Genomic DNA, 21,030 nt, shown 5'->3' with positions numbered 1-21,030 from the left:
TTACCCACTATTCCATCAAACTGATCCACAGAGACTTCATGATCAACATAAGCTTGTTCCAGTACCTTCATCAACACTTTCCTATGAGCTTCTGAGCTCATGAGCAGAGACAGGATGGATATCTTTGACGGAGTTTGCAGCAGCTGGTCAACAATCTTATAGTCACTCTTTTTAATAAGCCTCAGAATTTCATCCAGATTAGACTCTTCAATGGGCTGGCCCGAGGGGCTGGCATTCTCTTCCTCAAGGTTAGCCACGTTTCTTCTCTTGTACAATCTTTTCTGATGAACTCTATCTGGTTGGTGAATCTTGCGAGCACGAGCCATTTTTCAGACTGCGGCAGAAGAACCAGGAGACAATGAGCACGGGAAGCCATTTGTGACCGATGAATGATGCATATGATGCATGATATGAAAATGCAAAAAGACTCTTTTTTTTTTTGTCAGAAGACTTGTCAAAGTGGTTGTGAACATCACGGAGAAACACGGTTTTATTTGAAGATCTTGAGCAAAACTAGAAGTTTAGTTGAGATGGTATCACTTGGTGTTCACATCCGTGATGTTCAAAAGACGACTCGTCTAAGTCCTCCGATAAATGCATGGAAAAAAGTTTATGCATGTATGCATGTATGCATGAATGCATGATTATGTTCAAGTTCGGAGAAAACATGGTGGGTTGAAGTTCAAAGTCAAGGAGTCACGGGTGGACACGGTGTCCGGTGAATCTAGGGTTTTAGGAGATAGTAACCGGGTTCTAAAAAGGTTCCCAAGTTGCAACCTCTCCGACGTATATCATGGTGTCACGAGACAACACTCGCTCCATGATTATCCGTGGAAGGTCTAACTTGAGTGTAGTATCGCGTGACGACTAAAACTCGAGACAACACTCGGTTTAGCCTCCGCACTACATCCTAAAAAATGGCCATGGATGGGTTCGGTTATCTACGGTTCATAGCGTCATAGAACAATTAGAAGCAAAGTGCCTAAACGCGACGACACGCGCCGACAACATCACCTCCAAAATGCCTTAGCTATGTGGGATTGATCGCATAATCCAAAACACGAGGCAACCCCCGGAATGAATTGTCGATTATATCCCTCCTAAATCCTAAGTTCACTCAGCCCGGGTGCAGGACTTTTGATATTCTCACCCCACACGTTTGCAAGAAATTAAACATTTATTCACATAGGAAAGCAAGTAAAAGAAACAAGTAAAAAAAAATACAAGCGCAAGCGTGGAAATAAAGACTAGGCGTAACTCTCGAATCTCCCCAGTGAAGTCGCCAGCTGTTTTATCTTGGTTTTCGGGTGTCAAACATTGATTACGTTTGAACCTTTCTAACCGGTGATATCTTATTTTTTTCTTGGGAAGGGAAAAAGTAAGCAAAACCCTTGAGAATCGAGGTCCGGGAGTTGTTTTCGCTACGAGAAGGTGTTAGGCACCCATAACGACTATAGTAACCTATAGGAACCGTCTTTAATTTCTACGCGCGCGCTTTATTTTTAAATGCTATTTTGAAAAGTATTTATTAAACCTAAGAGTTTCTAAGTGAAGAATTGGAGGGAGAAGAATGTTTTTGGATTTTTATTTTAGTTGAATTGAAGGAATTTTGTTCCTTGCCTACGTACCCGTTTAAGGGATCAAATCCACCGTAGTTCTCTCTCAAAAAATGTTTTTGTTTTTGTTGGTTGATTTTAAGTTTGAAAATGGAGTTTGAAGAATAGAAAGAGGCCTCAAGGGCATGAGATTGGAAAAGAGTGAGGTTTGATTAGTCATTTTGCAAAAGAAGTCAAGTATGATTATTTTTCATTGAAATTTGATTAAGAAAATGAAAAAGGAAAATACAATGGGATTTTGATCCCAAGGTTTATTTTGAAAATGGTTTGAGTGAAGTTTGTTCATATTTTTTTAGAAAATTGATTTTTTCTAAGTATAAATCCTAGGCATTCATCTAAACATACAATCCTAAACATACATCTAAACATGCATATTCTAGCTACATATCTAAAGTGAAGTGTGTGCATGTGTCGGTGCTTGTGTCGGTGTACATTATTAGAGTCCATCGTCCTTTACATCATACCCTAGATACATTCTATGGCCTCTTTGCCAAGAAATTAAAAGCATGAAAGTAACATATTACAAGAATTCCTAATTCTTTACATTCTAATTTTTGCATGAAATTGAAACTTAAAGTGCAAGAAATAAGATGGAGAGGAAGATGAAGTGTGAATGTTTATGATGAATATGAGACATGAAACAAAAAAGTTAGTAGCACAAGATATAAAGCAAGTCAAAGCTATCATAACAAAAGTAAGAAAATTAACATAAGAAAAACAAGCAAAAACAAATGTGAAATAGGCCTAAAAAATCATCACCAATGCAAGGCTTGAATATGACCTATAATCCTCATACTTCAAAGGGTTTCCAAAGAATTTCAATTCAATTTTCACAAAGAGGATTAAAGGAATATACACTACCAAGCATTTAAGACAAAAATTAGGCAAATTTCACATTATTTATTCACAAACAAAACTTGGAATACAAGGCATTAATGAAATATTCACAAACAGCACCAAATATTCCAGATCAATAACAAATAATGCCCCAAAATTACTCTTCAAGCACCAATTATCATGAGCCAAAATATTGGAATTAAAATGTGCAAAAAGACTTAACAAAATATGATAAAAAGACAACACAAATCACTCACAATTTCACATGTATTCTTTTTAACAATTTTCAACATGCAAAAGGTCACAAGAAACAAGTCTTAATCACCCAAAACAAATGTAAAAGAAATCACAAGGTTTTTACAAGTTTTTCATCAAGATTTTCAACAAAAATTAAAGAAAAAACAATAAACCAAAGTAAAAATAATTCTCCAGTATTTCTTGATCAATCTTGACATGTAATATGTCAAAATTGATCAAAAAGTACAAAGAAAATTATAGGAATTTTTTAGGAATTTTTAAAGGACCTTTTGAACACGCAGGGGTGCAATTAGCAAAATATAACACACACACGCAGGAAACGGGGGGTGTGAAAAGCATACTGGAAAAAATAGAGCAAAAATTCGTTGGGCTTAAGGGCAATTTCGAATTGGGCTGAAGGAGTATAAAAGGCTTTTTGCTGGTTTTCTTCATTGCACTTAAACTACTTCTCTCTCTACCCTTATTTTACTCTCACTTCTCTCTAACAGATTTACTGGAAAACTAAAGAACAAGAAGATGAATATTCATCTTCTCCGGCAAGCTTCATTACTCCGGCGCGGTGGCCGGCCACCATAGGGTGGCGGCGCCGCCGCCGGAGTAAAAAAATTTGCTCCGTTTTCAAAAATAAAAACACTTTTCCGAGCTCTTTTTTCACATAGAACACGAATCCGGCTTCCAAATTTCCAAAACAAACATACATAAGCCTAGATCTACGAATGAAGATTCAAAGGAATAAAAGAATGATTACCTCAAGTTTCAAAACGGAAGAGACTGGATTAGACTTGAATTCGCCTTGGATTCATTCTTCTTCTTTGAACTTGGCTTTGTGTGTTTCCTTCCTTTCTTGTTTCTGCGATTCGATCGAACCTCTTGCTGTTCTTGCTTCCTTTGCCTGCGAATTGTGGCTGTTGCTGAGCAGCAATCTTGTTGCTTCGATTCTCTTCTCTGCTCAAATCCTCACCGGATTCGGTTAAGCCTTGGATGATGAAGTTTGAATCCTTTTTGAACAATTTGATCCGATTTAGTTGAAGATTTGATGTTGACAGATTCGAAAACGTTAGCGTTTGTGTTCGTCGGTGAATTTGTAAGCGTTACATGATTGTTGTGAAAAAAAGGAACGAAAATGGCTAAGAAAAGTGGATCGGTTTTGATGAATTTTGGAGATTTTGTGATGAATGTGGTGGTTAGAAGTGGTGGTTAGGGTGATTTGGGTGGTGGTGAGAATTAGTTATGGTGGTTAGGGTGGAGGAGAGTGGTGGTGGAAAGTTGTTATGGTGGTGATGGAGGTGGAGAAAGTTAGTTAGAGGAGAGAGAAAGTGGGAGAGAAAAATGATTAGAAAAATGATTTTTTTTGGAATTTTTGGGAGTTTTTGTGAAAAAAATTAATTAATGAACCTTGACCATGACTTTGACCTATTTATAGGTGATGTGGGAATTCTTGGACCAATGGGAGTGGGACATGTGGCACTTGATTTGTAACAAACCTTGACTTTGACTTAAAAAGGGATTAAAATGCAAATAACAAAAGTACGAGGACCGAAATGAAAATTAAAACTAAAATTGAGTTGAAAAAGTGAATTGAAAATTAACGTAAAGCGAGACGATTAAAAACGACAAAGCAGACTAAAACGAATCAGAAATGTTATGTGAAATGACCAAAATGCCCCTAGGGGCTTAAAACGACTAAAAATGACTCAGATGAAATTTTAAAATGGATTTTTAACAGGAAATTAAAGCAAGAACTTATACAAGACTCAGAGACAATTTTTTAGAATTTAAACAGGGCTTTAACACATGAAAAGACTAAAATGCCCCTAGGGGCAAAACTGACTCAAAATGACTTCAAATGCAATTTTTAAAATGGATTTTGACATAGAATTGAAATGAAGACTTATTCAAACTATTTGAAAGGACTCAAACAAATTTTTAAAGACTGAAAGAGATTTTAACATAGGAAATGACTAAAATGCCCCTAGGGGCTAAACTGACTAAAAAATGACTTAACTGATATATTTTTTTAAATGAATTTTGACATGAGATTGAAACAAGGACTTATACAAACCAATTTAAAAGACTCAAACAATTTTCAAGGATTAAAATGAGTTGAATGCAGGAAATGACTAAAATACCCTTTTATGTGAATTTTGCAAATAACATTGAAATAAAATGCAGAGAAAGATGCAATTGATTAGAGACAGTTCAAATGACTTATAATGCAAGAAAAGAAGAATTGGACAAGTATTTTTGGGTCCAAAATTAGGGTATAACAAGACCCACAGTGCACCGAGATATGTAGAGCCAAGTTGTGGTGTTTCCCTGCTTCGGGGAGCTCATCATCACCAAATCCCAAATTGTTGCAGGCAGTAATATTACTCACTATCCCATCAAATTGATCCACAGAGACTTCGTGGTCAACATAAGCTTGCTCCAGTATCTTCATTAACACCTTCCTGTGAGCTTCTGAGCTCATATGTAGAGACAAGATGGATATCTTTGATGGGGTTTGTAGCAGCTGGTCAACAATCTTATAGTCACTTTTCTTGATAAGCCTCAGGATTTCGTCCAGATTGGACTCTTCAATAGATTGGCCTGCTGGGCCGGTGTTCGTGTCAACAGGAGGAGCAACTGGTGGAGTCATTGTGGCAATGGGTGTGACCACCTGCTTTTGAAACAAGGGTGGACGGACTTTCCCGCTTCTGAGAGCTGTGACTTCACTAGCAACATTATCAACTGTAGCTGGGGATACCAGAGGCACTTCCACTCCATTCTCGACCATGGTTGCATTGTATTTGTAGGGAATTGCTTTGGTAGAGGTATAAGATACCGGACCAGGTAACCTGATCACCAAAGGTTCAACATTCTTTGCCTGGGATACACTTTCAACAGGAGAGTCATGGAACACTGGTACAATCACACATACATCACTGGTAATCAAGTGCTTGTCATCCATCAGACTCTGGATATCATTTTGCACAACACAACAGCCCATGGGATTTTGCAGACATTCTGAACAAGAATCATGATCATGTTTGAACAGAGAAGCCTGGCAAAGTTTGACATGTAATGGCACCAAGGGAGTAACAACATTGCGGACATCCAGCACGGGATCCTCTTGAGGAACAGGGACCCTTTCAAAAGCCTCAATCATATTAACAGCAGCATGGTTTGGAAGCGGGTTGTCAAGAACATGAGGAGCACTATTCTCAAAAGTCAACCGTCCCTTTTCTATTAGGTCTTTCACAATATATTTCAGAGCAAGGCAACCCTCAACATCATGGCCCTGAGCACCCTGATGGAATGCACATGTTAGATCCTGTCGGAACCTGGGAGGCAATGGATTAGGCGGAGGCTTGCCTGGTCTAGTGACACAGTGTCCCTTGGCCAGTAGAGTTGGGAGCAGCTCACCATACCGCATTGGTATTGGTGGAAAAGAAGGTCTGGGTCGGGGACCCTGTTGTTGCTGCTGCTGTTGAGCAAGAGGCTGTTGTTGCACTTGCTGGGCGATGGCATTGACGGGCACTGGTGGTTGACCCGGTGGCAGAGGATATTGCTGGTAGAATGGTGGGAAGAAAGGATGCTGAGAGTACTGCATGTAGTGATAGGGCATAGGTAATTGTGTAGCAGCTGCAGATGGGTTACCAGACACCATCCCTACATCAGATTCTTTCTTCTTATGATGACCATTACCATACTTCTTTGGTGCACTGGTTGAAGATTCACCTTTCTCAAGGACAATAATACCATCCCGGACGGCCTCCTCTAGGCGAGTTCCCATGGTAACCATATCAGAGAAGTTGTTTGGGGCAGAGACTATCATTCTCTCTTTATATTCCTTCTTCAGAGTCTTTAGGAATGTCTGTGTTAACTCTTCCTCATCAAGTCGAGGAGAAACACGGGCAGCTGCCCCTCTCCATCTTTGAGCATATTCTCGGAAGGTTTCATCTGATTTCTGAGACAAGGCTTTAAGAGAGTCTCTATTTGGCCTCAGACGGGTATTGAATTCATATTGACTCTCAAAAGCAGCAGCCAGATCCTCAAAAGTATGGATGTTGTCTTTGCTCAAACTAGTATACCAATCTGCTGCATCATCTGTCAAGCTACTTTGGAAGCAGTGGATCATCAGTGCGTCATTATCTGCGTAGTTAGCCATCTTTCGGACATACCGGATAACATGGTTGTGTGGACAAGAAGTCCCATTGTATTTGTCAAATTCCGGCTCTTTGAATTTCTTAGGAACCTCAAATCGGGATACCAAGCATAGATCACGAGCTTTAGTAGGAGCACCATTGCTTCCCCGGCTAGCCTTGACCTCACGGAGTTCTCCAGCCAACTCCATCAACTGTCTTTTCATAGCTTCCATTGCGGGATCTTGTCCACGCGGAGTATCAACATCAATCACCTGTTGCACAGTGTGTACAATAGGGTTGGTAACAACAGTAGTCACCTGGGGCATAGAAGTACTTGCACCAGCAAAAGTTGTCATAGGAATCTGTCCTTGACCAGCAAAACCAGAGATACCAGCAGCAGTATTAGGAGAGTAGTAAGCTGAGAGGCCATAAGGACGGCCGTTGGGCATGACAAACCGAGCATCAGTAGCCACAGTAGACAGTGGGATAGATGGAATTGTTTCAGTAGTAGCTGGAATAGATGTGGCTGGTTGTTCCTGTGCAGCCATCATAGTGGACATAGCGTCATGAGCCTTAGCCAAGTCTTCTCTCATAGCAGCCAGTTCGGCACGGAGCTGAGCATTTTCTTCTTCAAAGTTAGCCATCATTCTTCTCTTGTGAAATCTTGTTTGATGAATTCTATCTGGTTGATACACTTTGCGAGCACGAGCCACTTTTCAGACTGCGGCGGACAAAACCAGGAGGCAATAAGCACGAGAGAAGCTTTTTGTGACCAATGAATGCATATGATGCATGAAATGTGTAAATGCATGCGAAAAGATTCTTTTTATGTGTTATCGAAGGGTTTTAAACAAACTAGAAATTTGTAAACATTACTAAACAACAATTAACATAAACAGGAACAAACAACCAACATATAGTTTTACAAGACGATTCCCTTTGAAATGCTAAGCCAAGGGATAGACTTTAAAATGTAAATCAACACAAAATGGAAATAACAACAGGAAACGGAGATCCTCAAGCATAGGAAGTGGAAGCATCATCCTCAGACTCAGACTCATAGCTGCAGTATCGTGCATAGAAGTCACGGGCACCCCTAGCCCTCTTGGAGTCCCTCATAAGCATCCTATCTTTCTCTTCAATCTCTCTCTTAGCCTTAGCTAGCTCTTTCTTCAGTGTCAAGACCTCATGAGTCTGCTGCTCACCCTTTCCATCCAAAGTCATGATCAAGTTCTCAGCCTCATAGTATCTAGCCCTCCACTGATGCTTCTCCCGACTCTCCATAGCTAGATGCTCCTGATACATCTCCTGGGTAGGTGGGAGTAGAGGCAAAGGCATGGTAGGAACAGATGCGGACACATATCTCATAGAGGGGTAAGGCATACCAATCTCCTCAGCTTGGTTTATCACCCACTGTGTATAGGCCTCATGAGCAATACCGGACCTTACACCCATATGCTTCACCTCTTTCTTCCGAAGCTTGGTCCAAGCTTGCATGAAATCTTCTCTAATGCCTGTGGGAGCATTGGAGTAGTGAAAGAAGTAAGGAGCTGTAGCAAGATTGATGGGCTTATCTTTCATCAGGAAACCAAATTGTCGCAAAGCAAGCTCCGGGTTATAGTTGATTCCACCCCGGGTACCAAGAAGAGGTACATTAAGAAACTTTCCACCGCCAAAGATAATTTCCTTAACCCTAGAAGCGGGAGTAAGCCAAACCACTTCATTAGGAGTGAGAGCCATAATCCTCTGTGAAATAGACCAATTCCTCGGATTGTCGTGGAAAGACTGCGGAAGGTGCGAAATAAACCACCTATAGAGGAGAGGCACACAACAAAGAATGTATCCACGACCTTTGTCGGAACGATCGTGAATAGCATGGTATGTGTCAGCTAGCAAAGTAGGAACCAGATTCTTGGAGTGGAAGATTATAATAGCATTCATGTCCACGAAGCCATCAAGATTCGGAAAGAGAATAAGCCCATAGATGAGGAGTGCAAGAATAGCCTCAAGAGTGTCCTGACAAGTGGTATTGAGGTTGGCTTTCCCAAGAAGATACTCTGAAGTGAACCCTCGGATGCGTGCCTTAGTGACAAGATTCTTGGAGACATCGGTGGTCTTGAGATAGAGATCCTTAGCAATAACCAAAGAAGTAGGAGGATGCTCAAGTCCCGCGAAAGGTACCCCCTTAGCAATAGATAAACCCATCAAGCAAGAATAAGCCTCTAGAGTAGGCATCAACTGAAAATCCGGAAAAGTAAAGCACCGATACCTCTGATCATAGAATTGCACTAGAGTGTGCACAAGCTTCTCATCCACATTAGTATGGAGAATAGGAAGTAAAGCCCCGTAACGACGTCGGAACCCAGTCGGATCCTCAATCTTGAGTGCCAAATCTCTCAAACTAGCCAAATCCACTTCCTTGAACTTGTAGGACTTAGTCATCTTCATCCCTACAATGTTTACAAATTCAACTTGTCTAAGCCCTTCGATAACAATGCATGGAAAAAGTTTATGCATGTATGCATGAATGCATGATTATGTTCAAGTTCGGAGAAAACATGGTGGGTTGAAGTTCAAAGTCGAGGAGTCATGGGTGGACACGGTGTCCGGTGAAACTAGGGCTTTAGGAAATAGTAACCGGGTTCTAAAAAGGTTCCCAAGTTGCAACCTCTCCGACGTATCTCATGGTGTCACGAGACAACACTCGCTCCATGATTATACGTGGAAGGTCTAACTTGAGTGTAGTATCGCGTGACGACTAAAACTCAAGACAACACTCGGTTTAGCCTCCGCACTACATCCTAAAAAATGGCCATGGATGGGTTTGGTTATCTACGGTTCATAGCGTCATAGAACAATTAGAAGTAAAGTGCCTAAACGCGACAACACGCGCCGACAACATCACCCCCAAAATGCCTCAGCTATGTGGGATTGATCGCATAATCCAAAACACGAGGCAACCCCCGGAATGAATTGTCGATTATATCCCTCCTAAATCCTAAGTTCACTCAGCCCGGGTGCAGGACTTTTGATATTCTCACCCCACACGTTTGCAAGAAATTAAACATTTATTCACATAGGAAAGCAAGTAAAAGAAGCAAGTAAAAATACAAGCGCAAGTGTGGAAATAAAGACTAGGCGTAACTCTCGAATCTCCCCAGTGAAGTCGCCAGCTGTTTTATCTTGGTTTTCGGGTGTCAAACATTGATTACGTTTGAACCTTTTAAACCGGTGATATCTTAGGAAGATCGGAGAAGTAGAGGACTTCGGACGAAAAACGGCAACAACAATTTCGATTTCGCCGGAAACTTCGTTGATCTGAACCTTTGCAAGCTTGATCTTGGACGATTCTTCTCTTCTTTTACTGCTTCTTCTTCTTTGCCTCGATCCAATTCACTGGATTCACGTTTTCTTTCCTCTCACTTCGAGCCAATGGCGCTGTTGGTGAACAATTCGAACGGATTTGTTGTTGTGTGATATTGGTTAAGTGAAACGGTTGTTGTTGTTGTGATTTTGTGGTGGATTGTGGTGGTTTTGGTGGTGGAAGGTGGCGGTTGAGGTGGATGATGGTGGTTTGTTGGAGGTGTTGTGGCGGTTTTGATGGAGGTTGAAGTGATGAAGATTGATGAAGGTGGTGGTTATGGAGTTAGTTAGGGTGATGATAGAGTTAGTTAGGGAGGAGGAGTGGTGGAGAAATAGTTGGTTAGGGAGGAGAAAGAAAAATGAACACGTGAGAAAAAAGAGGGAAAAGAGAGAAAATTTTTATGACTTTTTTGTGGAATTTTGTAAAAATGATTGAATGTGAAAAATTTGACCAAGCCTTTGACTTATATAGGGGATGAAAGGGATGCTTGGACCAATGAGGGAATGCCACATGGACTTGGACTCTAACAAACTCTTAAAAACCAATAACATTTGGACACATGGCACTTGGACTCTAACAAACTTAAAAGGGATTAAAAACGTAAATAACAAAAGTGCGCGGACTAAAATGAAAATTAAAACTAAAATTGAATTGAAAAAGTAAATTGAAAATTAACGTAAAATGAGACGATTAAAAACAACAAAGCAGATTAAAACGAATCAGAAATATTATGTGAAACGACCAAAACGCCCCTAGGGACCAAAATGATTCGAAACGACTCAAATGCAATTTTAAAATGATTTTTTTAACAGGGATTAAAGCAAGAGTTTATACAAGCGAATTAAAAGACTCAGAGACAATTTTTTAGAATTTAAACAGGGTTTTAACACATGAAAAGACTAAAATGCCCCTAGGGGCAAAACTGACTCAAAATGACTTCAAATGCGATTTTTGAAATGGATTTTGACATAGAATTGCAATAGAAACTTATCCAGACTATTTGAAAGGACTCAAACAAATTTTTCAAAGATTGAAAGAAATTTTAACATAGGAAATGACTAAAATGCCCCTAGGGGCTAAACTGACTAAAAAATGACTCAACTGATATTTTTTGAAATGAATTTTGACATGAGATTGAAACAAAGACTTATACAAACCAATTTAAAAGACTCAAACAATTTTCAAGGATTAAAATGAGTTGAATGCAGGAAATGACTAAAATACCCTCTTATGTGAATTTTGCAAATAACATTGAAATAAAATGCAGAGAAAGATGTAATTGATCAGAGACAGTTCAAATGACTTAACATGCAAGAAAAGAAGAATTGAACAAGTATTTTTAGGTCCAAAATTAGGGTATAACATATATCCTTTTAAAAAAATCAGTAAGAAATGTCACATGTGGTCTACAATGGTTTTATTTGTTCTTTATAAAAGCAAAGAGATTCATTCATCTACTAAAAATAGAAACACACTCACACATATTTTATTCATTTTATCCTGGTTAATCATTAACACAACCAATTTCAACGGCTACAAAGAAGTAAAGCCTAAAATATGGGATCATTGCTTTTCCAAGAAAAAAAATATGGTACCATTGATCTTAACATGATTTATATATATATATATATATATATATATATATATATATATATATATATATATATAGGGTTATGATAGAAGACACCTTTTATGAAGGTGTCTTTTATCAAGTTACTCTATGAGCATTTGCGAAAAGACATCAACTTACTTTTAGGAAGGTGTCTTTTATCAAAGTTATAACTAAAAAGTGAAAATCACGCCTTAAGGTGTGACTTGATAAAAGACACCACCAAAGGGTGGCTTGTAACATAGCCCATATATATATATATATGGATTTGCTAGAACACACCCACTAGTTTTTATGTGGGAGTGTTTTAGCAAGTTACACCTTAAGGTGTATTTAACTACTTTTTAGTTATAACTTGCTAAAACACTCCTTCTAAAAAATAAGTGGGCGTATCCTAGCAAATGCTTATAGGAGTTGCTAACATACATCCACTTATTTTTTAGAAGGTGTGTTTTAGCAACATTCACCTTAAGGTGTATTTAACAACTTTTTAGTTATATTTTTGTTAAAATACACCTTAATAAAATCTAGTGGGTGTATCCTAGCAAACCCCATATATATATATATATATATATATATATATATATCACCCAGATGGGGATTTGTTAAAGCCGATCCCCATGAGACCTTTCTTAGTAACTCAATCATTTATCTCGCCCTTGAAAGAGAGAAAAATTTGAACTCTCAATCTTCTCTCTCAGCAGCTCAATCGCCTCTCTTATCTCTCAATCTCATGGGCAAAAGAAAACCATAACATCCTCTCATGACTCATAATCTCCTCAATCTGGGTTCCTTGATTTTCACTCTCATCTTTCGGTCTCAGATCTAGATTTCACTCTCGGCCTCTCATCTCACCACTTCCACATGCTAAATCTTCTCTTCCCTATTCTAAATTTGTAACAATTCCAATCTCTACAAAAAAAATATTAATTTATTATAGATCTGCAGGGATTCGCGGGGGACGGGGATGGGGAACCAATCTCCTCGCGAGGGAATCGGAGACGGGGAATGGATTCACCTGCTGGGCCTGGGACGGTAAAGTACCCACGTCCCCGATTCGCCCAATTGACATTCCTATACCCAAATTGGTAGCCACAAACATGATATGTTATATGGTTTAAGAAATTAATAGTTGAGAATCATAGTTTATTCCTCAATGTAATAAATTGAATCAAACAAAAGAGTTGTATTAGTTAACCATTCAACTGAATGTCTGAATCAATGCGCAAAAGCTAGACTTAGTATTTATGAAGAACAACAAAATCATTGTTAATATATCAAAAGATTTTCAAATTCCACTATAACATACTTCTTCCGTTTTAAAATGAATGCCGTTTAAGATTATTGAACATATATTGAAGAATGCAATAAAATAGTTAAAAAACACGCTCTTTCCTGTCACATTTATAAACAAAAAATAGCATTTAAGATTCATTGAATAACTAATGTATTTGATCACATTTATAGACACATACATTAGTTATTCAATAAATCTAAAAAATTGTTTTTTGTTTATAAATGTGATCGGATGTAGTATCATTTTACTAAATTAAACCCTATAAACTATTGATGTCTATCTAAACATCATAAATATAAAAGGTGCTCTGTGAGTGGTGTTCTAGTACTCCATCCGTCTCATATTAGATGTTTCATTAGAGTTTTACACGACTACAATAAATGATTAATAATGTTAAATTTGATGGTAAAATATATATCATTTACTAAAACACTCTTATTAATTATTATAAATGGAATAAATATGATTGAAATATAATAATAAAAGTATGTTAGACCATCCCCATAGGCGCCCCATTGTGGAGAATTTTTTTTGGGGTCCTACTGGACCCATGATCTCAATTAAGACGGGTAGCACTTTGGTGCCATTAAATCTGGGCCATTAATGGCATCAAGATAGATGTGTTGTGTGGCCCAGATGCAATGACAATGTATTTGTGTGGCCCAGATTTAATGGCACGGTGCCATTAATGACACCAAAGTGCTACCCAATTAAGACCATTGTTTATAAGTGGGACCCACATTGTTTTAATATTAAAAATTTGACATGTAATGATATAAATTTATTCATAGTTGATTAGTAGATCCCACTTAAGAATTTTGTGTAAGATACTACTTAAAGAAATTGAGTACTTATTAAATACTGTTATTAAAAAATTATAAATGAGTGATGAGTTTAGGTGATCGTTTCTAGTGTGAATGCTCGGAAAAAAAAAATCATAAATTGTGATTAGTGTAGGGTGATCCGTAGAGGATCACCACCCACTCCACCTACGACTAATACACAGTGATGTAGAGAGAGAGAGAGAGAACATTTTGTCACGTACCATAAGAAGCTCCGCTGAGAAAAAAAGAGTGTTTATATATTATTATACTCATTCTTTCAATTCATAGTTGTTGTTGTTGTTGTTGGTGGCTGCAAAAACCAGAGAACACATTCTAGGGTTCTTGCTCCTTTCACCTTCTCCAATGGCCGCTTCTTCTCTTCTCAGATCTGCCATCGTTTCTTCACCTTCTTCCACCGATCGCTTTCAGGTCTCTTCTTCCTCTTCTTTTAGATTCTCATGTATTCTTCATTTTCTACATTTTCATGATAAATATTTTCATACTATATGCTTCACTTCATTCTCTATTACGATTATTTGTGGTTTGAAATTTATGATTGATTTTGAATTTAGATTTAATGTTTGAAAATCCATATGCAAACAGACAAGGACAAATATGACATGAAAAAAAGTAAAAGACGAAATTGTTATATGAAATTAAGTTAAGGGATGATAAATGTAATTTTGTTTTGTTGTTATTGTTGTTGTAGTAATTGTAATTATTCTTAAACTTTTTTCTTGTTCTGTTCTCGAAATTTAAGCTTACTTTTGGATTTGGTGAAAATCTATATTTTGTCTTTGAGGAAGTGAAAATTTATCGGTTTGTTACTCAGAAAGAAAACAACAGAGCTGGAGTAAACATTGCAATATTTTCCTTTGGCTTGAAATAAAGTTTAAATCCTGAAATGTGTATTTTTCGCATTTTAGCGCTTATAAAATTGTCATAAACATATAAAATGATTGTATTTGTTTTTAGGTTCGGAAAATATAGGCAGCATACTCCCTCTGGTCTCAAATATAAGCAAAAATTGGTTTAAGAAAGTTGGTGCAAATACATCAACTTTTTATTTTTTTTTCACCAATTTTTGCTTATATTTGAGACCAGAGGGAGTATTGATTTTAGGTCTTGGATATGAAATCAATTTTATTGTAATCATTGTAGTGTTAGTTAAAAAACAGGGTAAGGTTGCGTACAATACACCAAAATGGTGGGACCCCTTCCCAGACCCTGTGTATGCGGGAGCTTTAGTGCACCAAGCTGCCCCTTTTTTTATTGTAGTGTAGTGTTAGTTAATCCAGAACAGAAGTGGATTTAGCTGACAGGGTAGGAAAAAAAATCCAATATAGAAGTTCCTATTGTAGGCGCACACTTTTTTGGGGATTAAAAATGACAAAAAAGTTTTGGAGACTAAAATGGGAAAAGTGCATGTTACACAAACTAAAAATACTAGTAATTAAGCATATTTTTTAAAACCATTTTTTATGGGATGTTCGTCCTGATTATCTGAAAGATGCTGTGGAAATTTTTCTGCTGGTGACTCCTTCATTGTTGTGAAGAGGTTTCATCTAATAGATTACTCTCATATTTTGCTTATCATTTCGTAGGTGGTGAAGTTGCCTGACTTTTATGCATGTTAAATCTTATAAACCTGTCCGTTTCTGTGATTCAGGTGCTTGGCAATGGCTCAAGTATTAGTTCAATGTCTACGAGGTTGCAAAACAACATATTTGGAACTTCAATTCCATGTGATTCATTAGTCTTACAGTTGAGTTACCCAGCAATTTTAATTAGTGCTCTTCTTTTTCTCTCATTTGCCGGTTTTTGTTGTTTCAATTGTATGTTTTTTTTTAATGTATTGTTGTTTGCTCAGAAACTGCAATGCCCGGAGTACGCAGCCTATCAGGGCTACAGCAACGGAAATCCCTCTCCCTGTACAAAGTCAGTATAATACAATTATTTTGAGTGTATTTGGGTGATTTACATGTAATGTATTCATTCTTACTTGTTGTTGATCTTGTCTGTTCAGACTCAAGCAGCACTGGGAAGACAAGGGTTGGAATTAACGGTAACTTTCTTGTTATGAGATTTCTCTTAGATGTTTCTTCATTCTTTAATAGACTTGCAGTATTGAATTTTGCTACACACTTCCAATTTCGTGCCAGATACTTATAAACTAAGAAAGCCTACAAGCTTTGCATTCCATATAATATTTTATCATATTCCTGTTTCATTTAGGATGTAATGAACTTTACATGAAACACATCTTGAAAGTTGATGTTCGTTTTTTATATAATTGTTACATGCTTAAGTTATTTCTTTATATTTCTGGGACTGTCAAAGTTATTTCTTTATATAAGTTAATTCTTAATAAACTTTACAACTCTTTTTGAGAGTTTTTCACATTTTCAAATAAAAACATTAAAACAATATTTTCTTTTTGAAGTTTGTTCCTGTTTAGAAGATTTGCATGGTGCTTGTTAGTTTTTTAACCACATCTTTTAATTGTAGTCATTTTAAAAAAATTTACAAATGGGTTATATGTTATGAATGAAAAACAACCTAATATTTCATGTTATATTTTAATTTGGTGTATGCAAATCTGCGCATGGAAATTAAATAACTGTTGACGAGTATCATTCATAATGTAGTTATGTAACGTGTAAACTTTGCTACAAAGCCTGGAATATATCCTTAAAATTTTTAAGCTTGCGTTGAGAAAACACATTTTTTTCAATGTGCAGGTTTTGGAAGAATTGGAAGGTTGGTGTTACGTGTAGCTACTTCCCGGGATGATATTGATGTTGTTGCAATTAATGATCCTTTTATTGATGCTAAATATATGGTATGTACGTGCAATTACATTCATGATTGTGCTTATAAGATGCTCATAGTTTGGTTGTTGAAGACTCTGTTCAATCTGTATCTACTTGCATGTTTTTATGTATTTTCATATAGTGATGATAATATATACATTTTTCTCAATTACTTTTGTTGTATTTTCCTCGTTGTTTCCCGTTATGTTAATATTTTAGATTTAAATTTATATTTAAACAATGCTGCTCGGATATTTAGACATGTTGGCAATAGGCAGAAAATGTTTTTGTCTTGTATGTATTATGCTGATCCTGATTCAGTTGGAATGTTCTGCAACTGTAGTTTATATTGTTTTACGCCTTTTACCTTTTCTACAGTTGTACAATTGCACAAAACTTAGGATTTTCAACAATATTTTTTTTTCATCTGAAGCCTCCTCTAGTCCTTTGAAAAACTCAATTTTCCATCTTTGCTATGATTTTTATAGGGTGTTTAAAGTTTGGGTGATAACGTATTTTTTGTATTGACATTCAGTACAGTACATGCCATGAGGATAGATATTCTAAAACATGAAAAGAAATTGGCGTTTGTATTGTTATTGACTTCTACTCTTTAAGAATTCATCTGTTGTTTCTTTATTTTATTTTTATTCTTTTTATTTCAGTTATGGTCAGGTACTAGGTTGCTGTTTCCTCTTTAATTTTTTTCTACTCTTATTGTTTTTGTACATACATTTTGCTTTATCGTCTTAACTTTTATCTTTCAGGCTTACATGTTCAAGTATGATTCCACTCATGGACCATTCAAGGGAACTATTAAGGTTTTGGATGACACTACTTTGGAAATTAATGGGAAGCAGGTTAAAGTTGTGAGCAAAAGGTATCATGAACTGAGACCTGCTAATTGAAATTGATGTTGCAAGTATGCGTTACTGGTTGCCAGTATTTGTGGAAGTGTTACGTACAGCTATAAAAACATTGGTTGTATAATTTTTTTTTTTTTTTTTTTACTTTCTGTAGAGATCCCGTGGAGATCCCTTGGGGTGATTTTGGTGCTGACTATGTCATTGAGTCTTCAGGAGTTTTTACAACATTAGAGAAAGCTTCATCGCATTTGAAGGTTGCTATATTCACTTACCTGTGCATTTAGTTTTTTCTCTATCCTATTCTCCTTTACCTTACTCTTGCCACTTTCAGATCTTAATTTGAGCTTATCTTTTTCTACTATATAGGCTGGTGCCAAAAAAATCATAATATCAGCTCCATCTGCTGATGCACCTATGTTTGTGGTAGGAGTGAATGAGAAGACGTACAACTCCAACATGGACATTGTTTCTAACGCAAGCTGTACAACAAATTGTCTTGCACCTCTTGCCAAGGTTCGTTTGCATTGCGTAATGCCATCTTTATTGAGTTCCCTCCTCTTGGAGGACTTGGAAAATGACAAGTGGTAGAAAATTCTTAGTGCTTTTGGGGCATCCTAAACGGGGAAGTCTGATATCATCTATTTAGGGAAATTATATGACCTGAAATATACATTTTTCTCAATTCTTCAACTTATTTTATTTCAAACCCGCTTGATCTATTATTCTTTCCTTAAGGATATATCCTGGAATAGACTTTTTTTGGGGATAGAGTGTGATATGATATTAAAATAAAAACCTATAGGATCATGAAATTCACAGGAAATTGATTCATCATCAAGTTTTTTAGTAATATCTCTTTCAATACAAGGAATAAAACTATTGATAGAAGTGAACTGTATGGAGTTGATGCTGATCTATTTGAATCAATATAAGGCTTTTGCATGATAATTATGTGGCCCATTATGTTTTGATTCAACCTGAGCCACTGGCGTCTGGGATTCAACTTATCATTCAGTTGTTCCTTATTTCGTTCATGTCAGAAACTTGCATACAAGCATCTAATTTTTCCATAAACTATTATTCGTTAGGTGGTTCACGAGGAGTTTGGTATAGTTGAAGGTTTGATGACAACTGTGCATGCAACAACAGGTCTCGTGAACATTTGCAACTTTAAGCCTTTGCTTTCTTTTTCTCTTTTGGATAAACCATTACTTTACATGTTTACAAGTGTCATTGTTAACATCTATTGTCTTTTTCTTCGTTCAGCAACACAAAAGACTGTAGATGGTCCTTCAATGAAGGACTGGAGAGGGGGAAGAGGAGCAGCTCAAAATATAATTCCAAGTTCAACCGGTGCTGCAAAGGTAAGAGATGGACAACTGTTGAGTGATTCTGTGCTTATCATATACATTTATTAAATTGGTTTGGTATTTTATGAAATCCCAGGCTGTTGGCAAAGTCCTTCCTGAACTAAATGGAAAACTCACTGGAATGGCATTTCGTGTACCTACTGCTAATGTTTCTGTCGTGGACTTAACCTGCCGGCTTCAAAAGAATGCCTCCTATGAAGATGTCAAAGCAGCAATAAAGTAAGTCTCTTGTTTATCTGCTCTGGCTTATATTCTCTCCTGTTGAGTTGTTTTGTACTAACCCTTCGGTTGTTTTCTATTATTTTGCGACTGAAAAAAAATGAAGGCTTGCTTCAGAGGGACAATTGAAGGGAATTCTTGGATACACAGATGAGGATGTTGTCTCTAATGACTTCGTTGGTGATTCAAGGTAAAGTAAATGTTGCTGTATTTCAAATATAAATTACTATCGACATCTTCAATTGGACAGACTCTTGCCTTTTATCAAGTATACATGCTAAAATGTGGTCTTTGATTCATTTCATGATACAAATGATTTGGGTTATATTACTTTTGTTGGAAAGTGAGATACCATAGAACGCAAGCTGCCTTTTGTTTAAAACAGATCCTGATTTGCCATAAAACAAGACCTTTGTTTTATCTTGGTCTCCTATAATCTTATTAGTTTGAGTTTGTATTATTGTCTTGGGATATGTTTGATTGCCAAATGAACACCTTAATTTAAATGTAACTCTTTTGAACAGGTCGAGTATCTTTGATGCTAAGGCAGGGATTGGGCTTAGCAAGTCCTTCGTGAAGCTGGTCTCGTGGTATGACAATGAGTGGGGTTACAGGTATGTGTATTTGTAATTACATCTAAAACTTTTTTTCATAGACTAGTAGTGCACACACGTCATGGTTTTAAATTGTGGTTCGCAACTGCAAATGCGGCCTCAATATCGTGGATTTTGAAGTCTCAGCAACAGCATGGCCAAATTTTCCCTTATTTTACCGTAATACAAATGTCCGCAGAGCAACTGCGACTGCAATTTAAAATCTCATGCACATAGGACATTTTTCAAAGCTGAACTTTTTACTTATTTTTGAATTGTATCCATTGCAGCAACCGAGTGTTGGACCTTGTAGGGCACATGGCACTGGTGGGGGCCCAAAATTGAGAACACAGTAGTGTCTCTTACTGTTGGTGTTGCAATTCTGATATTTCCATGAGTTAGGTTAAAATTAGTGGCTGCTTAGGTTCTCAGATTTTGGTTTTGATTTTTGATATTTATAAGATTGCAGACATATCTGGAACCCCTCCAACAGAGGAAGAAATAGATGATTACATCATATGCATTGAGAATATAATAAAAAGGACATTGTCCTGGTCATTTGTCTGGAATTAGTCTTTGTATACCGTAATTTAAAGATCTTTTCAAATGCTCGAGTGTCACGTGTCCTTAACATTGAAACTCGAGATATGATATTGTTTATAACGCATGGAAGTACCTAGCAATCCAATACAAACATAAAAAGAAAAGAAAAAAAATCCAGTCTAGAGGTGTGCTGGTGCATATGATGACCATGTAGTATGGGTGTGATACAATTAGGATACATGGAATTTTTGAATTCAAGATAACATTTTTATATGGGAAAACTACACTCACCTTACATATGGTCTATTAAAATGACACCTACATCCCTTCTAGTTTTAAAACTTACACTAACATGTTTTCATCAAATATACAAATGACTCCCTTCTATATTAACACCGTTACCTTTGCTTTTACCTTTTTTTATTTTAACGAAAAAGACATTGAACCCTTCTTGAATTCGACTACCATAAAGAAAAGATGTCTTTTCATTTTTCTTTCTACGTAACTCGTTAACGACGTCTTATAAAACTAGAGTAAATAAGACCTGTGACTCTTCCAAGATCTGGACCAGCAACTACTGTCAAAAGATCAATAGCCTTGCTCTCTCATAAATCATAAACCAAAACAGAAACATTTAAATTTTAATAAAAAATCAACACAAATTTTCAATGAGACATTGAAATGTATCAGAAAT

The 21,030-nt window shown here is 36.9% G+C and overlaps 1 protein-coding gene across 1 annotated transcript; it reads left to right on the top strand.

The window, feature by feature from the left end:
* The first annotated feature begins 14,216 nt into the window (after positions 1 to 14,216).
* On the top strand, positions 14,217 to 20,362 carry LOC146948894 (glyceraldehyde-3-phosphate dehydrogenase GAPCP1, chloroplastic-like). The gene is made up of 14 exons (XM_085745061.1): positions 14,217 to 14,361; positions 15,602 to 15,696; positions 15,803 to 15,870; positions 15,959 to 15,997; positions 16,674 to 16,774; positions 17,513 to 17,625; positions 17,766 to 17,865; positions 17,978 to 18,124; positions 18,700 to 18,760; positions 18,878 to 18,975; positions 19,058 to 19,200; positions 19,307 to 19,390; positions 19,725 to 19,814; positions 20,084 to 20,362. The coding sequence occupies exons 1-14, from the start codon at positions 14,296 to 14,298 to the stop codon at positions 20,136 to 20,138; spliced, it is 1,260 nt and encodes a 419-aa protein (XP_085601187.1). The 5' UTR covers positions 14,217 to 14,295; the 3' UTR covers positions 20,139 to 20,362.
* Positions 20,363 to 21,030: the final 668 nt, after the last annotated feature.

The sequence above is a fragment of the Medicago sativa genome, chromosome 2, assembly GCF_051527215.1.
Source record: "Medicago sativa cultivar Bolivia chromosome 2, Bolivia_mono, whole genome shotgun sequence".
NCBI classification, from domain to species: domain Eukaryota; kingdom Viridiplantae; phylum Streptophyta; class Magnoliopsida; order Fabales; family Fabaceae; genus Medicago; species Medicago sativa.
Note: the sequence above shows the minus strand (reverse complement) of the source record. Positions and strands in the feature narration are given on the sequence as shown.